This window comes from Penicillium psychrosexuale, assembly GCF_028828465.1.
Source record: "Penicillium psychrosexuale strain IBT 29551 chromosome Unknown utg000002l, whole genome shotgun sequence".
NCBI lineage: Eukaryota > Fungi > Ascomycota > Eurotiomycetes > Eurotiales > Aspergillaceae > Penicillium > Penicillium psychrosexuale.
In genome coordinates this window covers 7,106,547-7,129,303 of record NW_026643187.1, presented here as the reverse complement: position 1 = coordinate 7,129,303, position 22,757 = coordinate 7,106,547, and the positions used below count along the sequence as shown (strand labels likewise).

The following is a 22,757-nucleotide window of genomic DNA, read 5'->3' as shown; positions in this document are numbered from 1 at the left end:
CAAAGCCAAAAAGCCAGCTCCCAGTACCGAGTGTTCAGAAATAACACGTGCAGCAATTATCAAAGCCCTTCAAAATGAGGATTCAGCCATCAAAATTGCCATAGATCTACGCGTCGCGTGATCCACGGTTTACCGCTCGAAAACGCGTCTTCAAGAACGCAAAGATATGTCTTCAAAGCCCAGAACAGGCTGTCCTCCTAAGGTGAATGACCAGACTACATCTTACATTGCGCGCTTGATGAAGAAAGATGATCGACCCAGCTGGGCTGCTATTGCGGCAGGTGTCGATAGAGGGCTCTCGAAGTCAACAGTCGGGCGTGTTACATGCAGCCAAAATGCCTACAAATTGTCTCAAGAAAAAGCCTCAACACCGTTGACGGTGAAGAAAGCGAGAAAGAAGGCAGTAGCAGTTTACGCAAAGTCGGAAACTGCAGAGTGAGATCTCGGGAGAATGTCACCTCTTTTGTACTATTGCTCGGCTCAACAACTTGAAGATTTCTTATTGTATTTGCAAAATAAATGGGACGTTACAACGAACACAACGGTTTTCGAGACACCTCAAGTCCCTGGGCAATACTATCCTCCAACGAAGTCCACCCTTTTCGCCCACAGAATTCCCGTAGGAGCTTTTCTGCTTCCTTCGCCGGGATAACCTCACTCAGATCACGGCCCTCGTCAACAGGAGGTTCAGGAATCAATGTATTATTAGGCTGGAGCTTTCGAACGACTGAGATTACATCAGTGAGGTTGATCGGAGCTGCAAATCCGAAGAGTCGACGAGAGACTGTATTTGGGTCGAGGAGGGCCGCTACGTGGAGACGCGCAATATCGATAACATCGCAGAAGTATTCTGTTTATATCAGCAATAATCGAACAATCTAAGCAGTGTCAACTTACGCGGCACAAATGTCTCGAAAATCCGTGTGTCACCTTTTGGTAGGCCAGTGACCCAGCCCATTGTCGAGCCGTGGATCTGTTCATGTAGGATTCTCCCGAGCTATTCGAAGTCAATATCATAGGTTTGGCCTGTCATCCGGGTATACAACTCACGGTAAAATCCGGCAACACGGTGTTGAATTGGAAGCCTGGCTTGTTCTTCTCCATCCATCTCCATGCTGCCTTCTCTCCCTCGGTCTTGGAGGCAGCATAAGTGTAAAGGCCCTTCACAAGTGGTGGAGCATCCGAATCATAGGCTAGCTTGATAGCCTCGTCATTCCAGGAGTCTAGATACAATATTAACCAATACATCCTTCCCTTTTCTTCTCCAAGAACTGGTCTCTCACCCTCACGAACAACAACACCCTCCTTATTTGGCTCCGGAAACAACGCCGTGACCGCAGAAGAGGTCATGACAACCCGCCGGATAGCAAAATTTCTCGATGCAGCCTCCAGCACATTATGAACAGCTCTCAACACCCACGGCACAACCTCTTCCGGATTCGCACTGAAGCTAACATCTGATGCCTACACAACCCAATGTCATTAGCACATACCCTCATCGACTAATTCCACCGCCGAATACATACCACATGCGCCACCCCGGATACACCATCCATTATACCAACGAGAGTATCCACGTTCTCAAAGTTAGCAAGGATAACAGACTCATACGAGTCCCGCCCGAACTTCCCGCGGAACATCTCATCGAGCCATGGTTTCGGTGCGCGGACAGTCCCACGAACCTTGAAGCCTAGTTCAAGCAGACTGTGAACGACATTGCTCCCAATGAAGCCGTTCGCGCCGGTGACCAGGATGCGCGAGCCGCGCGGCAGGTAGTAGAGCTGTTCAGCCATGAGTAAGATACCGAGAGGGTTCTGCGTTCAGCCTGTGTGAAAGACAGGAGAAGAACATCGCGAGAAACGAGTGGGGAGGGACTGGGTCACACAATGTTCCCCTCACCCCAATTCATGCCTCGGACGATGTCGAAGTGGGTTAGGGGGTTGGGTGACATACTTCCGGGGCGGTCTGATTAGTCTGATTAGTTAGATTACTTGGAATTACAGTTGGAGTTAGTCTAGAAGCAGGTGGTAGTGGCGCCACATGGACGGGGGTAGACGGGATGAGATACTGATACTGTTCGTGTTGGGGGCTTGGAGTCCCGGCAGTCTGGGTCAATACGACGATCTGTGCAGAATAAGGCGATTGTCGTTGATTCGGTAGCCTTGCTGGGTCGCACTTATTGAGTTAGTACAGAAGTGCCGAGGACAAAGTACTTTGTGCAGTTGATTTACCCCCTATGTTGTAGAGTGGATTCAAGTTATACATGGAAAAGTAAATTAAGCATTTTTCGACTCTCTCTACCGGCTATCTTAAAACGAAGAAAGGAAAAAGAGATCTATACACAAAAGACATCTAACAAGACTACTCCGTGCCATTGAGCCAACCAAATCTTGTCGCGACTATCCTTAGGGTTGCACTTCCACGCCCTCTCATTGGTCGAAGACGCTGACGTCACAAGTGGGTACTCAGCTGTCACTTTCTTCAGCCGGTTATCCAGCTCTTGAGCTATACTTACTCCATACTCCTTAATCTCTCATACCTTGACCAAATCCAATTTCCAAAACATAAATCTAGATTCCATTGTATCACCATGCAGACCCGCTCCCAAACCGCCGCCCAAACCGCCCAACCCCCCAAACAAGCCGCCTACGCGCAGTCCTCGAATCCCGTCTCACACACGCCACAAGAGCAACGAGCAAGCACCGAAGCAAGCCGACACCACGGCGACACAGTCGGGGCAATTAAACGCACAGCAGAGTCCCAGCCCTCAAGTGACGAAGCACGAGCCCATCTGAGCGCACAGCACCAGCAACACGAACAGGAACTCCACAATGCGCCGGACGTCGATTTAGAATACGGCGTGGAGGAGCAGCCCGCGGAGGGGTATATTGCGGACGCGGTTCAGCGGAAGGGGATGGGGATGCAGCGCGCGCAGGCTGGTGCTCATGCTGGCCCTGTTGGGAGTGCGGGTGGGCCTGGCCATCCTGGTTTCGGGGAAGCAGATGATCTGGCGGCGAATTTGGGATCGAAGAGGGCTGAGCATGATCGTATTCTTGGTGAGAGGGTTGGGAGGAGTCCGGGTGAGCCTGGGGCGGACGCGGAGGTTGCGGAGAGGGAGGCTGCCAGGCGAGAAAAGTTGGAACGGGATGAGAAGTTGGATGTGGAGGAGGCGGTTAAAGAGGCTACTGGTGATCCGGTGGTAAGTGCGGAGTAAAGAGATACTGAAAGTGGCGATGGAAGGAGCGTGGTTTATCTGGTTGTTAATGTTTGGACATAACTTTCATTATTTCGAGCTAGCTAAGGCTGCTTGTATCAACATAGAGACCGCACTCGCATTCGGTCGGACAAACTGGGTATGATTATGAAATGGTAACGCCGAAAATCCCACTGAACATAGGATGTGAAACGGGAGCTCAGATATCGTCCCCGGCTGGCATGCCCATAGAGACCTTCTTCAGTTGCAGGTCCTTCTTCAGTTCCTGGATCCGTCGGCCCATCTTGTTGCGCAAAATATGATTCTGCACCTTCTCCCACTGTGCGGTCTCGGTTTTGATAAGAGCTTCCAGCTCGGCGACTTCCTCGCGCTGCTGCTGGAGCTGTTGTTGCTGCTCGATTTGGTCGTCATCCAGCTCATCTTCCTCGTCCTCGTCGGAGATGTTGCTCTCATCCGCAGAGGTGTCGCCGCGTTCGGTCGGTCCTCCAGCTGGTGTGAACGACTGGGACGTAGTGTGTGCCTGCACGGGTGCTCCCGGTGCCTCATCATCCCCGGCAGCCAATGCTGCTTCCATCTCGGCAGCAAGGGCATCCTCGAAGTCGTCCATCATCTCTTCTTCCGCTTCACCGTATGCATCCTGCTCATCGTCGTATTCATCCCCGTAGCCTCCTGATTGTACCAAGCCCTCGACGCGATTCAGGGATGTGCTGTCCACCAACTCGAACTTGGGAGGGAAAATCGAATTGTCGTCCTGGGCCATGAGTTCTTCCACGGCCTTTTCAACTTGTTCGATCGTGCGGGTGCTGACGCGGTCGCGGAAACGCCGCTTGCGAACCCAACGGAGGGGTGGTGCGATACCGTGTGCGTATTGAAGTGTCTTTTCATCGGGAGAGTCAACGCCCGGGGGGAGTGGGTATTCCATAGCTTCTTGGTCACTGTTGACGCGTCCGAGAACCAAGAGCATTTGACAGATATCTGCTGACTTGTACCAGCCTCGTCGGTCCCAGCTCTTCATGCCCTCGATGATGCAGGGTAGATCCACGAGAGCTGCCGCATATTGGTGGCCCCGAACATTCACGATGGAGCGCCGGCCCTCCCGTGTGAGGGGTTTGATCCCGACGTCACCATTCTTGAATGTCCTGTCGTTGATTACTTTTCTTATAATATCGCAGTCCTCTCCGGGGAGCATCCGTAAGATGAATTGTTCTTCGATGGACGGATCAAGTTCGGTGTCCGAGGCTTCAGAGTCATACCCAACACCTACTGGTCGGTTGGGAACGATTCCTTTATTTTTGATGCGGATTGACTGCAAGGCAGGCTTCTTGGATGGGATCAGCTTTATCCGCTTGGGGACTTGCTGGCTCGTCTCGGGTTCGGGTTCGTGGTCAAGCTCGGGCAGTGCGGCAGTTTCAGCTGGTCGCTTCTTTGTTGACTTCTTCTTCTTTGGTTTCTCTTCACTCTCGGGGTGTGGTTTTCGTGCGATCTTGAGTGTGATCTTGCGGGGGGCTTGGGGAGTTTCGGCTGGGGGAGCAGGCGCAGGCGCAGGCACGGGTGCAGGTATAGGCGCTGGTTCTTCTGGCGGATCTGGCCTCCTGGAGAATTTTATTTTTAAAGGCGGCATAGTGGCGATATGATGATACCTGGTAGCAGGGTAAGGTGAGTAAGGTGAGTGGAGGAAGTGAGGAAGTGAGGTTCCACCGGGGCGGTTACCGCACATTTACATAATAGGCACCATGTCCATCCTATTGTGTCATTTTGGGGACTATAACTTCTCTTACAACCCATTGAAATTTCTCTCACATTTCACATCCATCATGTTTGAACACGGCCTTCCTTCTACGACCCCAAAATTTGAGTTTAAGGGAATTGAAGATGCTCTTCAAATTCTAGATCAGGAACTGGAGCCACATGGACAGGATACAGAGTTATCTAACCCTTATATTATTTTTATTATGGATGAGCGTTCCTTCCTTGATAATATGAATGTTGAAGAAAATCTGCTCGCACAATCATGCGAGAGCTACGACCCTTCCATTAACCATGCTCTTATCAGACTCGAGACTGATGCACATTCAGTGGCAATCGGTTCGTTCGTCGGCATGGTCGAATGTTGGAATGGAATAATGGAGAAAGATTATATACTCCTTCCTACGGGTTCAACGTCAGTCCGAGGCAATTCAGGGCGGATCAAGAGGGCCGATTGTTCCTGGAGGCCGACTCATTTTGACACCAAATGGCCCAGCATAGCAGTTGAGGTAGCATGCGAGGAGATACCAGCAAAGCTCGAGGACGACATGATGTTTTGGCTGAACCAAAGCAACGGAGAAGTGAATGTTGTACTCAGTATCAAAGTACTGCAGGGAAGAATCACGATTGCGCAATGGAAAAGCAACGAGCGTGGGATTCCCTTCCTGGTGCAGAATATGGAGATCACCAAAGATCCGGCGCCAGGTTGTGACCATATTCAAGGGAGCATCTGCATTCCCTTCGAAGACATCCATTGCCAGCCCAGACCGCAGAATAAGAGTGATTTTGTCATGACTCGTGTCGGCATGGAAAGCCTAGCACATCAGATATGGGCTTTTCACAATTCTCTTGACACTTAACCCTGTCACATCGCCTCTCTGTCTCTTCGACACTTTTACGGGCGACTAAGTATGCTACCGGCGTAGGTAGCTCTCTTGGATACTACCTTACCGCCCCAAATCACCGCCTTCCCGAGGCCTGTATACTAATTTTATACCTATACGGAGTAGTTAGTTGTACTTCATCATGGTGTAACTATTTGATCTTGAAGCTTATAAAGAACTCATCCCTCTTTTCACTCCGGTGTATCTTTTGATTCTATATGGGACACCTTATGTCGTACGCGTTGTATATCGCTTTACAATCTTTATCCAGCGACACAACCTGCTAAAATACTTTAGGTATGTCTAATGTTGGCTGTAATTAGTATGCGATGTATGGCATTATTACTCCATATTGTATATGTCTTTTTGGGTGTCTTTTATACTACGGTACTTTTTGAATGATTTTGATACTACCATTATGTGGCTTAAGAAAAGAAGAAGAAAAAAACTGGTTCAACACAGCATATAGTTGCATAGTAAAATGCACTTAGATAGTATATACACGGTAGACAAGCCGATGTAGTTATACTACACTTTTAACGTAGCTACATGTACTTGTCAAAATACTGCCGGCAATATTAACCAATGAGAGGGTTATGCCCCGATGGCGCACTCAGTCGCCTGTACACTTCAACACTCCTTTACTTTTTTCTTCTACATTTTTATTTCACGTCCATCTACTCTCTCTACCTTCTTCGCCGATATATTCTGCAGAATGTCGGGCCCGAACCTTCATAACGCTCTCCTCCGCCCTCCGATCATCCAAATCCTCCGTGCTCAAGGCTTCCACTCAACACGCCCCTCAGTCTTGGAGTCTATCCAGGACCTGACTGGGCGATATCTGATTATTCTCGCGTCAGCTGCAGCCGAGCATGCCGCAAATGCGCACCCATACGACCCAGTTCCCGACCTCGAAGACATCTACCAAGCTCTGCAGGACGCAGGCGCCATACGACCACAACTACGTGAATGGGAAGAGGAATGGCAGGGGAAAGAAGATATGCGCGGTCTTGATGCCTTCCTCGGCTGGATCACTGGCCCCGCCCACCGTGAAATCCGACGCGTTGCCGGCTTTGTGCCCAGCGAGGGTGACATGGTGGACCCTGACGCCGTCGAGAAGGAGGATTACCTGACTGCATTGAAGAAGAAACACAGTAAGACTGGCGAGGAGTCGCGCTACGCTGGAACTGTTCTAGGAAAGAGTGCCGAGGAACACCCTGTCGTCATTGAGGGTGGTGTCCCCAGCATCCAAGACTGGGGTGTGCAGGTTCGTGCCCGGGCTTCAGAAGTGACGGACAGCGACAGTTCAGGTGTGAGCAGCGCACCGAGTATTCTTTCTGATGATGAAGCGATGGCGGCGTGAAGAGCACCACGCGCGTCATGAATTGCTTGACTTTGAAAGAGTAGCAAAGTTGAACCTCTACGTCACGAATGTGCCCAGACCTGAGCCGACATGTCACTTCCGGTCAGTCCTTCCGGTCAGATTCTCTTTCATGTCTGCACTTCCTTATTTGAACCACCAAAGTACTGCACAAGTGTGCCCAGACCAACCCGACATGTCACCTTCCCGGTCAGTTCTTGAGTCCGGATTATCTTTGATATTTACGCTCCATTCGAAGGACAAACGGCCCCACCATCTGCTGGGATAATCAAAGCCTGTCCTCATGGCTCGAGATGATCGTCGCCCTACTTCACTCTCCCAAGCAGACAAATCTCTTTTGATCAGTCACCATACTATCCCAATACATCCCACAGTATCTTAGGAGATGGGTGTGTGTGGCTGAGGAGTGCAAGTGGATCGGATATGTTCTAGGGTACCAATGACCAGGATTTCGTTTAGGCGGATTGACATCCGTTACTGACTCAATTACCTGGCTTGTTTTCCCTTCGGTTTGCATCCAAGCATGCCGGAAATATATCATGTGCCAATGTATTTGTCTGGTATCCGAGCGATTCATTGGTATCTAATAAAAACTAAGTTCCTCGAGTTTATAGCGAACACACCTGAGATAAGGCAGACACATAATATGCTATAATGTGACCGATGATGAAATCCGGCTTTGAGCTCTTTAAATAAACGGCATATATAACAATGTGCTACATTAAATTAATAAACATGACTGAAACATAGTATACAATCCAAGTGACCCTCTTAGGGAACCGGCTGGTAGCTGCCCTTGCTACGCAATTCACTTTGCCTCCATCTCAACTTTGACTGCTCCAACGTCGTGAGCTCGGCGGTGTGTTCGTCATCGTTCAAAGCGCGTTGTAGACGGCCGCTCCGACGCTGCTTCATACACCAGAATCCGAATCCGGCAATCATAAGCGCACCAGCCACAGCTGCACCGACGTACACACCGATATGCGCCCCATTGCCAAGATCAGCCCATTTCTGCGCGAGGGTCTCCTCTGGTTTCTTGTTGATTACTGTCACGGCAGTTGAGTTTCCACTGAGAATTGAAGTTAGTCCGGGATTCTTTGAATAACCGATTCAAAACAAAACTCACCTGACAACCTCAATACTGCCATAGGTGCCCGTGGTTCCGGTGTATTTGTACTCCTTTCCACTGGAGAAGTCCTGAACGCGGATCTTCGATACAGTCATCGTGAACGGAACATCGGACCAATCAACCAAACCACCACCCCATTCCAGATTGCCTTGCGACTGTCCCTTGACTCCAACCGGCCAATTGCTAACCTTGACCTGACACGGTGTTTGCGGGTAGTTTTTACCGTAGACAGTCAATGGCTCGGAATAGTTCACTGTCCGCACCAAGTCGCCGTCAATCCACCATTCCATGCGGTCTCGATCCCAGTACGAGGTATAGTTGTGGAACTCGGTATCGGCATTTGCAACCGCATGATATCCACCCCTATCACTCGTGGTAGTGTTCCCCTTGCCGAAGAAATCGGACTGCACTCCGCTCGTGTTGTATCCAACCCACTCCCAGTCGATCTCGTCGAGGTCGTCCGATTGCAGGATCACACTGCTAATGATACCGGCCCCCTTAGCCATCTTGACGTGCGCTTCCATCACGCCGAAGAAAATATAAAAGTTGGACACGAGGAGCGTCGACGCGTTCTCGGTTTTGATGATGAAGTCGGCTCCTTCAGATGTGTAGTCCAGAGTGCCGGTGCTCATGTCCCAGAGATCGCTGTCGAGAGTTGAGTTGAACAGCCACGTGTGCTCTGTTCCGAGGGCCGGATCCGCAGGGCATGTCTTGTTGAGGGGGTTGCAGGTTGTCCCCGTGTATTCGGCGGTGGCATTGGTGACCCCGACAATGGTCGTCAGGGACAAAAGGAGGAACGAGAACCAGGATCTCATGATGTCGGAGGTCTTCGTCAACGCAGTATGCTCGGTCCGGTCCTAGCACGCGCACAATGTCGCTTTATATCGCAATGTAAAGGAAGTATCACGATCGCGGGAGGGGATGGATGTGTGAGAATTAGCCTCTAAAAAGAACATCCACAAAAGGAGATCAGAGAGCCAGTGGATATAAGTGTAATGAAGAATTCGCCATGACTGCTCGAAAAATCAAGATTAAGGAGGTCAATAAGCGAGAGCGTAGGCTAAAGGAATCACCACTTCGCGCTGTAATTAGAACCTTGTCCATACTTAGTCCAGCCTAGCGTCGAAAGTGCCAGGCAAATCGTTCCAGTTGAGCCCGAAGCTATGGAGACTAAAGGAGAGACTAAGACTATCTCCGAGTCCGAGGCAAAGGTTTTGCGAAGCTTGACTCGGCGCTATATACTAGCTAGCTCCTTAGCGCAAATTGCACTGCCGCATCGGGTTAGGCGACTGTTGCAGACCCACAGGCAGCGTAATTACCCGGCTCTTCTCTCGATGCCGATTGGCTACGCTACTTTGGTTAGCCCGCCAGCATCCGCTCCGAGAAACCAGATCAGGAACAATATCCGACCATTGGCTATTGCCTGATAAAGAGGAAGGCGAGGAAATTAAAAAGTGGACACAAGAAGGAAACGGAAGGCGAAAGGAAGAAAAGAAAAACAATGGGAAAAGCCCTGTGGATTGGTATTATCAAGGTGACGAAGCCCTTTGGCAGAGTATTTAAAAACCAGCTCGCCTCTTCAGCTTCCTCTTTAGTTATTTTCTCTTTTGCTAAGAAAGCTTATATTCGGAAATTAAGGTGATCAGAGCTATTAATATTATTCTATTCTAACAATATTGCAATATAGGACCGTCCTAGTACGAATGGGGAATCAACTTAGATCGAGATCAACTACTTTGACAAGCACTTCATTTCCCTGGTCCATCTGCAGTTAGTCCATTGGAGCATCCCCTTGCTTGAACATTGACTGCAGGAATTGGCAGGCAAATGATCTCCTTGCCAAAGTAGTTGGACTCGCTCTATATTGAGGCCCCGCTAGCCCTATCTTTCCGCACAGTGTATGGATAGACACAATCCCGCCACTTAACACTTTTATAGGAGTTAAATCACACTGTCTTTTACTTACTATATTTTCCTCTAACAGCTATATCTAACTTCTTATTTAGCCGCCAAAAAAATCAAAAATGCTAGGGAAGACCTGATTCTTACGCATGAGCGCAGTGTTTGCACCAACTCTACTACTTTAGGAAGTCTTTCACAGATCTAAACAGCTGACTCTTATATTTTCCCACCAGACTGTCCCTTGTTTCATTCTTCCTCGCTCTCGCTTCGAAAGCCTCAGATTGAAATGCCTTCGACAAACCCTACGTCTACGTCTAATAGGGGTAAACAACGAATTGACGCACTTCGGCTTTGGGTTGTTGGACAGCCATTGGTCACTGGGCATGATGGTGCTGAGTTCATGATCCACGAGCAATATCATGCCCGACAATTTCAACCGACGACTACATGTTCTATGACGGAAATCTGGTGATATATACATAAGCACTGGGCAATTGACGGCACCGTTATCCGGACAGTCGACTATGCAAAAGATCGAACTCTCTTCCAACAGAGGCCGATACCCTTCGAATTCGGATCTGAACAGGAGGCGATCCGAGAAAAATCAACGATATGACCGACTGAGCCGGTAGAGAAGCTGATCACTCAAAGGCGGTTCACGATGTACGTCGAATCAGTTGAGATGGTCAACTACACCCCCGCGGGGGCCTCTATATATTACGACACATCTTGCTCCCGCACCGACATTGCCATATACACTTCGTCTCCTACGGCTTTGTCCTCTTCGCTCCCACCCTCGGCGCTACCACCAATTTTCCGCCTCGTTCGCTGAGCTCAAAGCACTGTGTTGTGTACTAGTTCCACCTTAGCAGTGAGCTCCATAACCATAGCCAACTTAACTTCCAAGTCGGGCACTGGCACTACCGCCTCCGTCTCTAGTCCTTTCAACTTCTCAATTCAACGCTAAATGAGATTAAAAGCTCCACCGCAGCGCTAAGCTCCTTATACGTTGATTGAACGTACTTCCCGGAGGAAGAACAAATTATGGGAGAGAAAAACGCCGATTTAGATGAATTTGTCAGAACTGCTCGATAAGTAGTGAATCAGGATCTGCCAATATACCGTCGAGAAATCAATCCTCCGGACAATCGATTTCAAAGATACCAGGCAGTAGATTGCGCGGCAAGAAGTGCCTCCTTTAGAACACAAGCTGCCGTATATTCCATCTCATCCCCCCGCACCCAGTCGAAGGCCCGGCTACTTATCTGGTAACTGGTCCAGTCACTGGTGAGGACTAGGATTGCCTCGGGTAAATAAAGTCTAAGCGTCATGGAAAAACGTTGGAATTGGGCATACCCAAGAAGATGGCGGCGAGGCTTGCGTTCATCGCAGGTGGCTTGGAATCCCAGCTCCCGACACAGGCTTTCGAGTTTCTCAATCACTTCATGACGTCGCCATGCCTTGTATGTCAGAGTTTCAATCTGTGTTTCCACAATTCGGACTATTTTGGTGTAGTCTGCTTCAAGGCCTGGGCCAAACACGGGTTTCGGGGACATTGTTGTGGATGTATGTCAGTAATGCAAATGTATCGAGTTTCCTAGAGTTGATTGTCAGTTGTTAGATCTGAGGAGTATCAAGAGAGATTGCCCAGTCAAATATATAATTAGATGAAAAGATCTAAAATTATGTGGGACCAAGAGACTTATCATTGCCTAATTTACACTTCAAAGATGCTACCTATGAGAGACACTCAAAGCGTTTGAAGCTCATTGTTCTAGATTTTTCTTTATTATCTCCACATGCTCGAGGTCTCGACCCCTCAATGAATCAATTTGCCTCGTTGTTTCTTTTGTCTGTGACAAAATATCCGAAACTGAGATCTGACTTCCGAGTGAAAGAGAGGTAAGACAGCAGGGAAGTCTAATAAAGGCTTACATAACACTATCAAGTGACAGTATGAGAGTTAAACTTCATTTTTGCTTCGATTTATAACGCCGTCGCCTTTGAACCCAGGAGTATGGCACCATATCAGATTTTGCCTATAGTATAGTCATAATATAAGAATTTTTTGCATACCAATTGAAGGTTATATATAAAGAAGAATCACGTGTACAGTCTATGCTTTTGGCAGGATATATATATCCAAAAAGACATCCGAAAAGACAACCAAAATGACCAGGAGGCTTTTCTTCAATTCAGTTTCTCATGGCAGTCCTAAAGTACAGATATATACCCCATGACCTGACTTCAAACATGTTTCGATTCTACACCTCATACCTCACACTTTTTGTATTCATATTATCTTGCAGGGCAGGTTGCCCGCTACATGCAGGAACTGAATGTTCGACATGCCTTTCTATCCACATATGAGGAAACAATATTCCTCAGAAAGGTTGAGGCCCAAGGGGTCTGGACTCTCCAATTCTCTCTTACGGTCTTGTTCAACGATGTGTATGACCCCCAAGGAAGGACTATCACCACGCGGTAAGGGCTTTTCCACTTAGCCCTCCTCAGAGAATTTGCCCCCGTGTTTACTGCAAGAAGAAGTACTGGACCAACTCCGCGCAACCGGCAGTGGAGTTGCGTTTAACCTCAGGCCTCAATATTAGTACCTCAGGCATTATACCTCTCCAGAGGTATATCTTCCAAGGTTTGCTTCTCTCCCTCCTGCAACTTAACGCCATTTTTCCTATCTCTTTCCTCGAAATGGATCATCCTCGGTGAGCCGCTACTCACAAGCGAGAATCTCACTATGTCATCACCTCCATACGAAAGACGAAGGCCGGTTCTACTCCTTCGGCCCGGAATTGGATCCTGCTGCACTGGCATTAGATTTGAAAAAATCCTACGAGGGCCAAATTCCGCCGCCGACATTGCCAAAACCGCAAACAAGATGGAAAAAGCCGGCAACGAATCCAATGTCAATCTCCCTGATACGTCAAAAAGTTGGAATGAATCCGATCTTGATCCCAAGTACGTCTTTCCCGCTAGTGATAGCTATGTGTGGATACTAAGATGTGCTATATAGCGATCTAGGATCTCAGATTGCAAGGTGCCGTGAGCGGATCGGGGACAATATCATGAGCCAGGTGTTTCTATTCAAGCTGAATGCGGCTCCTGAAACAATATACCCAAAATTGCCCGGAATGTCTCCGGAATAGCACGAGACGGCATAGACCGTACAGCTCTCTGCAGCCTATAATCGGTCCGCCAATCCCGTTCCACAGGCTCTGTATTGAGTTCGTTGCCGGTCTACCGTCTTCCAACGCTGGTCTCAATTCGATCGCGTTCATTACCTACAAATTCACCAAAAGGATCGGTGCGATCCAGGGCAAAATGACATGGTCGAGTAAGGACTGGGCTCTTGCAGTTCTCGCCCACTTGCAGAATACAGCCAGGTCATATGACTGTGACTGTGAATTCGATCTCCAGCTCGCAGTCCGAGGCCCATCGGTGGGCGTTTGCCAGCGTTGCCGCAAGAAGGATAAAGCAGCGATGATCAAGGAACCCGCTGACCGCGTTTACTTATTCGATGCCCATAATATTATGGACCCTGGGGATGTCCCTACGTTTAAACCAGAGCTAACCCAGGTCGAGGAAATGCTGATATCTCGCGTACATACCATCATTGAAGTCAGACAGATACGTGGCCAGCAATACTTTTATCGCGGCCACGTGGCTCATTTCCTAACCGATGTACCTAAAATCTACAAAGACAAAGGCACCGACATACCGCGGTTTCCAGTTCGGCGAAGTCGTAGGCCCAGCCAGCCTATGAACGGCGACCAATAACAATTCCTTACAACTGGACTACGACAATCATGACCCAAGATTGTACGAGTTGATGGTACGGTGCAGCCCAACGGATCCAAAAATCGCTTACACGGAGGACGGTGTTCACTTAACCCCGCTAGCCGGGAAAGCTGCAACTGTGAAAACATATAGCCAGAAGACTGAAGCAGTGGTACAGCCAGCTCTGGAAAATTTGGTCTTTCCGAAGTAACACACTTTGTACCTTGCTCTGGTCTTTCGCGCTAGAGTACCAAAGAGAGTATCCGTGCCCCGGATTTGAATATGCCAAATCTCCGGACACTTTAAATCGAACGTTGGCATGCGCCATATATCTATTTCCTTACCATTGGGAATATCTTACTGATCGGATTCTGGTTTGTTTCAATAGCTAGCCTCTGTTACACAATATAACTGACCGCTACTTGTGCACATCTAGAAGCTTTTCCTAAGGTTGTTGAATCTTCGACTTGAGACAGACGTCGTATACCTAGACGACGCCATTGCCGCACTCAAGGCTATCATCAAGGGTAAGGACAAGGTCACCTGAGGGAAGAAGCAGTTCTCTTCCAACCACCTACCCCGAACCGGCCGGGATGGTGGATCCGCTTATCATTTTCCTCGCGCAGGCCGTCACCCCGGCTGAAAAGAAACTCACGTACGGATGAGAAGGATGTTCAGAAGAGGCGCGCACGATCTAAGGTTGACCCTGAACATGCCAACTCCAAGAGCAATGTGTCAATGACAATGTGGGAAACGGCGTATCAGGAGCTTGACAAGTTTGTATTTGGGTTGGCATGGATGTTCTATTGCGAGCTCGGACAAATTAAAAATAGCACCCCGGTAGGAACAATTTCCTATCGAGAGAAGCGTAAACTCCGGTCCATTACGTGTAGGCTGAAGATCTTCTGAGCTGCCAATATCACGAGCGATGTGTTTTCCTTTGAATGGCTTCGGTAATCACGTGATGACATCATTGCGGCATGTGATGGTGCCGAGGTCTGATTAGTATTCAAATAATCGATCTATTTGAACAAGCTATGTTTCCTCAACAACTTCCATATTCCAAATATTACCATCATGACGACTCTTTTCACCGTCCCGATCAGCTCTACTGGAGGCTCGATCGTCTGCACAAACCCTAGCACAGCGAAAGAGCATGAGACCATCTACGTGCTCACCTTTAGTTCGCCCCCGGACAACCGACTGACACCCATTTTTATTGATGCTCTGCTGCTCGCTCTCGACATTGTCGAGCACCGCTACCCCAAGGGTGTCTTAGTCACGACTAGTGGAATTGCCAAGTTCTACAGCAATGGGCTTGATCTCGACATTGTCAAGAAAACTAAAGGGTTCTGCGAGAACTGGATCTGGCGATTGTTCCGACGCTTTTTGACGTATGTTGTTGTCTCAAGTGCTCAGTTCGAGGATAAAGTCGAGTTATGTATATTTAAAATACTAACAACCGCCCTAGATACCCCATGCCAACCGTGTGTCTACTAAATGGACACGCTTTTGCTGCTGGCTTCATGTTGGCCATGTATCATGACTACCGAATCATGAATCCAGACCGTGGTTTCCTCTGTATCAACGAGCTGGAATTTGGCGTCCCGCTCCAGACACCCATGATGTCTATATTCCGCGAGAAGCTGACGCCAGTCGTTTTCCGGACTGTGGTTCTCGAAGCTCACCGCTTTGGTGGACGAAATGCGCTTGAGGCTGGTATCGTTGATGCCGTTGGTGGGGCTGAGGAAGCGCTTGCGCTGATCCAGACCCGCAAGCTCCAGACTAAAGCTGCCACAGGTATCTACGGTACCATGAAAGAGGAGATGTATTGTGGCATCTTGAACGGCTTGGATGACCATGTTGGAAACTTGCAGTGGCGGAAGAATGTCGAAGAGAAGAATCAAGCTGTTCGGCAAAGAGGGCTAGAGGCTGTACAGCAGTTTGAGAAGAATGGGAAAGCGAAGCTTTGAATGGGTGCAACCTCGAAGCTCTTGGATTCCTTTGTTGATATCATACCAGGATGTGTACATATACTCAATTCTTGGTTCAAGCATTTAGAACAATGCCTTATCCTATTGTGTCGGTGCCATATTCCCGAAGAGGCTGGAAATAAACCTCTTAGCCCAAGCAAGAAATAGATTAGTTAGATGTTTTCATAGAGTTTGGGCTAGACCAAACCTTCCAGGCTAGTCATAGCAACAAGATGTACCATGATCAATACACCGAGAACAACAATGCGCATGTATCTGAATTAAAGAAGGATTCCTCCCGTATTGATCTATCAACCAGCAGGTAATCTGGCATTTTATTTGCTTTAGAGAACGCTCGCGGCTCATGGTTGTACATGGCTAACACGAAGCCACTGAAAAAAAGCATGTATTCAAGCTCATCTTGCAGCTTTCATGTTATCATGTTATGATGACGATACCCTGGGATCTTGACCTGAATCTTGAATCTTGTATTTCAAAGATTTTATGATGTCCTTTCTGTCAGTATAGTGACTAGTAGATATGGCTATCGCTCCTTCTATTCGAGAGTAATCAATTGATATTTCGATTGACAAAGACAGCATCAACTGCTCAATGTTCTCTGACTTGTTCATCACAACTGCATCCCTCACGGTCGACTTCTCAAGACTTTCAGATCGTACCAACCATTGCTCGATACTTTCATCTCTTTCAATATTTCAAAATACCGACCTCTTCTTCTAAGAAGTCAAGCAAAACGCCCTCGGCCCTGCCAGAACAAGGATCTTCTCTCTCTTCCTCCATCCCAATACCCAAATAACCACCCCCCTGGTGAGTATTTTCCTTCCTTGATCTCATCTTCACCTTGACCCATCCAAGCTAACATCATCAAGTCATTCCACCACCTATCGAGATGGAGAAGCATCCCCATATCCCGCTGTCATTTGACGAGATCTCGGCCTTCCACCAAGCTGATAGCCTCGTCTATGAAGAGGCCCGAAAACAGGCCATGATTCAATATCACCATCAGCATAGTGGACACGCCGATGCCATAATCCTGGCCAACACCAGCTTCAACATTCCCCTCGGCGAAAGCATCTTGACATCCAGGCCCGGCACGCCCTCTGGTGCCCTCAATGTAAGATACTTATTCCAGAGCACCCCTCCCTGATCCTTAACTGACTCATGTAATCTAGATCCATCTCGCACAACCGCCTGTGAACGCGGCTTGTGAGAACCATATTCTCTCAGCCTGCAAGCCTGATGGTCCCGGTGCCAATCAACGCCTTAGGGAGAATACCCAGCGTCTTGTAGACTCTGGGATCGTGGAAAAGCTAGGCACCAACCAAGCTCTGGATGCATCCCCCTTCGAGGTCGACGAGACCTCTGGCATGTCCGAGGACGATGCCGATACCAACAGGAAGCGTACCCAGGAGGCTCATGCGCGTTACTGGGAGGCAATGGGAGGAATCGATCAGGTGATTGGAAAGCGTCCACACAAGAAGTGAACGCACGACAAATGTGTCCTCGGGGGGCTTTTCCTTCACCTGAGGAGGCCCTCCTAGCTCAGAACTAGGCCAAATTCTTGTGCATAGCTTTTCTTGTCCCTCCTCTTGAAGTGGGTGAAGACCATCATTGCATTTAGTGTTTTCCATACAATGATATTTTTATTCGAAGCCATGTCTGATAACTTCGTAGAGAGTTCCTTGTAGAAATTGCTGGAGTATCGAACCGATACAAGTAAAGGCTCTTTATTCACGAGACCCTGTACTGAACTTATCGGTAGTCCCCGTATTTTCATATTTCCTCACGACTGCCAGCGCATCTTAAACTTACATTTTTATAGTTGCCAGCCGTGTTGTTGCAGATAAAAGAGCTCCCTGTGCTTGGCACCCGCACCATAGTCCAACTCTCGATGCTTTGCCCTGACGACTACTCTGTCAGCGGAAATTCCTATGCCTTATATACAAAGAGTCCCGAGGCATCATCAATAGCCTCAGGTGTGAAGGAAGTCTATCCTTCAGTTAAGTTTATCAGCTGATTCGGTGATGAGTATAGCGGAGTCCCGATTAGGCTTGGTGTGTGCTGTGAGGCTTAAGGCCAAGATATATCATAGGTACTTGAAGGTCGAAGTACAATTTCTACGCTTACTGGGAGATTTCACTATATCATCGCATCATTGCTATTCCCACGCCTGGATATTATTTATCCATCTCCGCTCTTCAACACACTTGCATCTCACAATGCCCTCAAATAACTATAAGGCCATCCGAGCAAAACAAACCCCAAACACAATCACAGTGTACCAAGCATATTCCCCCGAGATAGCCGGGCCAGCACTCAAAGCCCAAACATTCGTCCCACCATTTTCATGGGAGCGAATGACATGGATCAAGCCCTCTTTCCTATGGATGGCATACCGATCAGGCTGGGCGACCAAAGCCCGACAGGAGCGTGTCCTAGCGATAGAGATTACCCGCGAGGGATTCGAATGGGCATTGCGCCATTCCTGTTTGAGTCACTACATGCCTGGCGAGACAAGCCAGGAGGAATGGCAGAAGAAACTGCGTGCCAGTCCAGTACGCGTTCAGTGGGATCCTGAGCGTGATCTCTTTCTACGGTCTTTGGATTATCGGAGTATTCAGATTGGGTTAAGTGGGGAGGCTGTCGGGAGATATATTGATGAGTGGATTGTGTCTGTTACGGATGTGACTGATACTATGAGGCTGATCGATGGTTATCTTAAGGATGGGAAGGTTGATGAGGCCAAGGGTTGTTTGCCTGAAGAGACTCTGTTTGTTTTGCCTGAAGATTTGCAGGAGAGTCTTGCCATGGGATAAGCTATGGTTGTTCTTCGGAAGGTCATCTCCTTAATGCGAAATAGGGATTTGTATATAATTGCAGCGCCTCTTTTGATTATATGATATTGTATATTGTACAACAAATTTAGAACCCTGAAACCTCCAAGGCATAGATAAATCACGTATGTTTCCTTTCTCCGTCTTTTTTATCAAGAAAGTGCACAAGACAAAACGCCAACTTACCCAAGGAACCTAAATAGTCAAGAAAACACAAGTCCAGCTCTGTTCATAATCTTAAAGTACATAACTTCGTAAAAGTCCATAATCCCATATCCGTTATCATCAGAACCATTGGCGTGTTCAAGTCTTCTTCGCCTTGCTAGGACGGCCGAGTCTCGACGGTCCCTCCAAGTGATCTACAAACGGCCGATACGGCGATGCCAGGACATGCTCCGGCGCGCGTCCTCGCCTGGGCTCCCCAGAGCTCGGTCGATGTAATTGCTCCTCGTGCATGCGATCAAGCGGCTCTCCAACAACCTGATATTTAGCCCAGTTGATTGGGGGCATACGGACGATATTCTGCGGAACAGGGATATGGCCGAAATTCGAAACGGGTGAGCGGTCAGGATTCGTGCGTTTTGAACCGTCTTCATTCTCTTCGTCGTCCGCATCGTCCTCCGAGAACTGAATCACAGCGCCGTGATCCTGGGTCTTCAGCCGACCTGCTGCGAGCTCGTGCGCAAACCCCTCTGGATCAGCAGCGGCGGCCTGTTTCATGCGATCCAATGCCTGGATGTCGCGCAAACTTTGCTGCTTCTGCATTTGCAGAATCGAGATGGCGGAACGGAGCGCGATGGCATCTGGATTCTCGCTCTCGGAGATAGGGATAGGGGGCGGTTGAGGCTTGAAGACGGGTGGATTGGGAGGAGGAGGGGGGATTGAATAGTTGCCATATGGCTGTGCAGGGAGGTGTGATGTTGGAGAGGGAGATGCGGGTGGCGGGACGATTGATGGCTCGTTGGAGGCGACTGGCACGAGATGAGCAAACACGGGCGTTACCGGGGAGTAGGGCGGGCGAGGTGGAGTTCCCGGCTGATCTGGGATCGGGGCTTCAGCCCCTGGTTGCTGCATAATGAGATTCGACAGAGTTGAAGAATCAAGCAGGTTGGGGTTAAGTGGGGGGACAATCGAGGTCTTTGCGGTGATAAGGCGGTTATGACGACACCGGTGCCTGGATTTGGCGCAATCACATGTGCTCTGTTATGGCTTCGATCGAAACGAAGACGGTGGTTATGAGGAACTTGCTCCTTCAGGTCATAAGGAGAAAGGAAAGACTAACGTGCAGAACTATTTTATTAGAAAGACAAGGGCATCGGCTATGCGCCACCCATCTACGAAGAGACCAGGCCTCCTAGAATACAGTTGCTTAACACAATACTGATGGAGATTTTACTACATTTATATTAGAGACGTACCATACATTGTATAAATGATAATAGACTCAACAATATAAGTGAACTGCGATCTTCATGGAGATCCAACACAAACACAGTGACCGCCTCATCGCCCCTCACCGCCCAGAAAAATCTATGAAACATCAGGCCACTTGCTGTCGAAGCTCCCATTCCTCTGCAAACCTCAAAATGAAGCGCAAGACAGACGCAAGGGCCTCTCTCGATGGCAATTCCATGCCCAAGTCCAAGAAACGGGCCCTCTCCAGCGAGGAGGCTGCTGCCCGCTTCCGCGACGGCCTGTTCGACACTGCGGAGCAGCAGAAGTACACCAGTGAATACGCCAAATCTTCTCCGTATGTATATACAGCAGAATATTCCAATGGCAAAAGCTGACATAGCTCAATATCTAGCTACCTTCATGGCGTCATTCACCCTCTGATCGAGCCCACTCTGCTTCGCTCCGTCCGCGATGAGATCGAAACGCAAGTGTCCTTCACCGAGAAGGAAACAGACATCTACAAGATCTTCCAGTCTGGCGATCTCGCCAACCTCGATGGACTGGATGACTCCTCCCTCTCGAAACTGCCGTCACTACTGAAGCTGCGCGATGCGATTTACTCAGCACGGTTCCGCGAGTACCTGTCGTCCGTGACTGGCTCCGGTAAGCTAAGCGGGCAAAAGACCGACATGGCCATCAACGTCTACACCGAGGGCTGCCACCTTCTCTGCCACGACGATGTCATCGGCAGCCGCCGAGTCAGCTACATCCTCTATCTGACAGACCCCGACACACCCTGGCAAGCCGAGTGGGGCGGTGCCTTGCGCCTGTTCCCGACAACGACCAAGAAGGACGCCAAAGGGGAGGACGTCAAAATTCCCAGCCCGGACTACAGTCTCTCCATCCCACCCGCCTTCAACCAACTGAGCTTCTTCACCGTTCAACCGGGCGAGAGCTTCCACGATGTCGAGGAAGTGTACTATCCACGCGACGACGAAGACAAGACCAAGAAGCGCGTGCGCATGGCTATCAGCGGCTGGTTCCACATCCCACAAGAAGGCGAAGATGGCTACGAGGAAGGACTGGAAGAAAAGCTTGCCGAGCGCAGCAGTCTGGCGCAGCTGCAGGGCCGCGGCGATATCTACGACCTGCCGCAGCCGCAGCCGGTGTCCTGGGAAGAACCCGCAGTCGAAGGCAAGGGCAAGGGCAAAGTGGAAGAGCAGACCGAGGGCGAGTTCACAGAGAGCGACTTGGCCTTCCTACTTCAGTACATTGCGCCTTCGTACCTGACGCCCGATATTGCCGAGGAGATGTCAGACGCGTTCTCAGCCGAGTCCTCGCTCAGCCTGGAACGGTTCCTGGGCGATAAATTTGGATCGCGCGTGAGCGCGTACATCGAGGAGCAGGAGAGACAGCCTCTTCCTGATTCTGCAGATGAGATCCAGACACAGCGCGGGTGGACGGTTGCTCGTCCTCCACACAAGCACCGGTATCTGTATCAGCATGCTTCCGGAGAGAAGGACACCGATAACCCGATCCAGGAGCTGTTGAACGTGCTGTTCCCGTCACAGCCTTTCCGGAAGTGGCTTGGGCTTGTTACTGGTGTGGACCATCTCACGAGTCACAATTTACTTGCTAGACGGTTCCGTCGCGGTAAGGACTATACTCTTGCCAGTGCGTATGAGGGCGAAGAGCCTCGACTGGAGTTCTCGCTCTGTCTTACCCCGACCACTGGATGGGAGAAGCAGGAGGAGGAAGACGATGATGAGGATGAGGACGAGGATGGAGAAGCCAATGGCTCGTCTGCTAAGACATCCAAGCCGAAGGAAAAAACAACCGACGACGCTGTGGAAGGCCCCGCACTAGGTGGGTACGAGATTTACATGGCTGGTGATGAGGATGAAGATGAAGAGGAGGAGGACGAGGAGAACGCCGACCAAGTCCTGGGTCGGAAGAAGACCAAGGCCGACCCGGCTATCTACCGGTCAGCGGGTGCAGATGAGGACGATGGCATTCTGTTCAGCACGCAAGCGGGATGGAACCGACTCAGCATTGTGCTGCGGGATAGCGGCACTCTCAAGTTCGTCAAGTATGTCAGTGCTGCGGCTAAGGGTGACCGATGGGATATCACCGGTGAGATTGGCGTTGAGTTTGAGGAGAATGATGATGATGATGATGATGATGATGGTGATGAGGGTGAGGATGAGGATGATGAAGAGTAAATCATGATCATGGCAGCATCCATACATGTGAAAAAAATTGTAGATATTATATATGGCGCATATACGACTTGAATTGACTTGATGAAATTACACTCCGAATTATATTAGGATGGTTCTCGTTTGGATATGTTTCTCTTGGAGACGATATGTAACTCCCTTGACAACCGCAGAGGTTAGAGAGCCTACGGTCTTGCTAGTTCTTGTTCTCTTAAACAAACGAAGAGAGAACAAGCTGTATGGTATATCACATGAAATATCCAAAAG

The 22,757-nt window shown here is 49.2% G+C and overlaps 14 protein-coding genes across 14 annotated transcripts; 9 read left to right on the top strand and 5 right to left on the bottom strand.

Annotated features, from left to right (window-relative positions):
- Positions 1–166: 166 nt before the first annotated feature.
- Positions 167–439, top strand: N7518_003812 (uncharacterized protein; the record flags this gene model as incomplete). The annotated part of the gene is made up of 1 exon (XM_057184739.1): positions 167–439. The coding sequence occupies one exon, from the start codon at positions 167–169 to the stop codon at positions 437–439; it is 273 nt and encodes a 90-aa protein (XP_057046189.1).
- An 88-nt stretch (positions 440–527) lies between these two features.
- Positions 528–1,793, bottom strand: N7518_003811 (uncharacterized protein; the record flags this gene model as incomplete). The annotated part of the gene is made up of 5 exons (XM_057184738.1): positions 528–850; positions 898–997; positions 1,051–1,223; positions 1,284–1,464; positions 1,527–1,793. 5 exons carry the CDS (start codon positions 1,791–1,793, stop codon positions 528–530), a joined length of 1,044 nt encoding a protein of 347 aa, XP_057046188.1.
- Positions 1,794–2,590: 797 nt separating this feature from the next.
- On the top strand, positions 2,591–3,214 carry N7518_003810 (uncharacterized protein; the record flags this gene model as incomplete). The annotated part of the gene is made up of 1 exon (XM_057184737.1): positions 2,591–3,214. The coding sequence occupies one exon, from the start codon at positions 2,591–2,593 to the stop codon at positions 3,212–3,214; it is 624 nt and encodes a 207-aa protein (XP_057046187.1).
- A 199-nt stretch (positions 3,215–3,413) lies between these two features.
- N7518_003809 (transcription initiation factor TFIID subunit 7 family protein) lies at positions 3,414–4,835 on the bottom strand (the record flags this gene model as incomplete). The annotated part of the gene is made up of 1 exon (XM_057184736.1): positions 3,414–4,835. One exon carries the CDS (start codon positions 4,833–4,835, stop codon positions 3,414–3,416), a length of 1,422 nt encoding a protein of 473 aa, XP_057046186.1.
- A 193-nt stretch (positions 4,836–5,028) lies between these two features.
- Positions 5,029–5,820, top strand: N7518_003808 (uncharacterized protein; the record flags this gene model as incomplete). The annotated part of the gene is made up of 1 exon (XM_057184735.1): positions 5,029–5,820. One exon carries the CDS (start codon positions 5,029–5,031, stop codon positions 5,818–5,820), a length of 792 nt encoding a protein of 263 aa, XP_057046185.1.
- Positions 5,821–6,559: 739 nt separating this feature from the next.
- On the top strand, positions 6,560–7,207 carry N7518_003807 (Bromodomain associated domain protein; the record flags this gene model as incomplete). Its single annotated transcript, XM_057184734.1, has 1 exon — positions 6,560–7,207. One exon carries the CDS (start codon positions 6,560–6,562, stop codon positions 7,205–7,207), a length of 648 nt encoding a protein of 215 aa, XP_057046184.1.
- Positions 7,208–7,996: 789 nt separating this feature from the next.
- On the bottom strand, positions 7,997–9,169 carry N7518_003806 (glycoside hydrolase family 16 protein; the record flags this gene model as incomplete). Its single annotated transcript, XM_057184733.1, has 2 exons — positions 7,997–8,294; positions 8,352–9,169. The coding sequence occupies 2 exons, from the start codon at positions 9,167–9,169 to the stop codon at positions 7,997–7,999; spliced, it is 1,116 nt and encodes a 371-aa protein (XP_057046183.1).
- A 194-nt stretch (positions 9,170–9,363) lies between these two features.
- N7518_003805 (uncharacterized protein) lies at positions 9,364–9,781 on the top strand (the record flags this gene model as incomplete). Its single annotated transcript, XM_057184732.1, has 2 exons — positions 9,364–9,438; positions 9,470–9,781. 2 exons carry the CDS (start codon positions 9,364–9,366, stop codon positions 9,779–9,781), a joined length of 387 nt encoding a protein of 128 aa, XP_057046182.1.
- A 1,629-nt stretch (positions 9,782–11,410) lies between these two features.
- Positions 11,411–11,812, bottom strand: N7518_003804 (uncharacterized protein; the record flags this gene model as incomplete). The annotated part of the gene is made up of 1 exon (XM_057184731.1): positions 11,411–11,812. One exon carries the CDS (start codon positions 11,810–11,812, stop codon positions 11,411–11,413), a length of 402 nt encoding a protein of 133 aa, XP_057046181.1.
- A 3,313-nt stretch (positions 11,813–15,125) lies between these two features.
- Positions 15,126–16,021, top strand: N7518_003803 (enoyl-CoA hydratase/isomerase family protein; the record flags this gene model as incomplete). The annotated part of the gene is made up of 2 exons (XM_057184730.1): positions 15,126–15,442; positions 15,520–16,021. 2 exons carry the CDS (start codon positions 15,126–15,128, stop codon positions 16,019–16,021), a joined length of 819 nt encoding a protein of 272 aa, XP_057046180.1.
- A 910-nt stretch (positions 16,022–16,931) lies between these two features.
- N7518_003802 (uncharacterized protein) lies at positions 16,932–17,526 on the top strand (the record flags this gene model as incomplete). Its single annotated transcript, XM_057184729.1, has 2 exons — positions 16,932–17,156; positions 17,215–17,526. The coding sequence occupies 2 exons, from the start codon at positions 16,932–16,934 to the stop codon at positions 17,524–17,526; spliced, it is 537 nt and encodes a 178-aa protein (XP_057046179.1).
- A 735-nt stretch (positions 17,527–18,261) lies between these two features.
- Positions 18,262–18,858, top strand: N7518_003801 (DUF4291 domain-containing protein; the record flags this gene model as incomplete). The annotated part of the gene is made up of 1 exon (XM_057184728.1): positions 18,262–18,858. The coding sequence occupies one exon, from the start codon at positions 18,262–18,264 to the stop codon at positions 18,856–18,858; it is 597 nt and encodes a 198-aa protein (XP_057046178.1).
- Positions 18,859–19,179: 321 nt separating this feature from the next.
- On the bottom strand, positions 19,180–19,950 carry N7518_003800 (uncharacterized protein; the record flags this gene model as incomplete). The annotated part of the gene is made up of 1 exon (XM_057184727.1): positions 19,180–19,950. The coding sequence occupies one exon, from the start codon at positions 19,948–19,950 to the stop codon at positions 19,180–19,182; it is 771 nt and encodes a 256-aa protein (XP_057046177.1).
- A 512-nt stretch (positions 19,951–20,462) lies between these two features.
- On the top strand, positions 20,463–22,493 carry N7518_003799 (oxidative DNA demethylase; the record flags this gene model as incomplete). The annotated part of the gene is made up of 2 exons (XM_057184726.1): positions 20,463–20,626; positions 20,684–22,493. The coding sequence occupies 2 exons, from the start codon at positions 20,463–20,465 to the stop codon at positions 22,491–22,493; spliced, it is 1,974 nt and encodes a 657-aa protein (XP_057046176.1).
- Between the last annotated feature and the right edge of the window lie 264 nt (positions 22,494–22,757).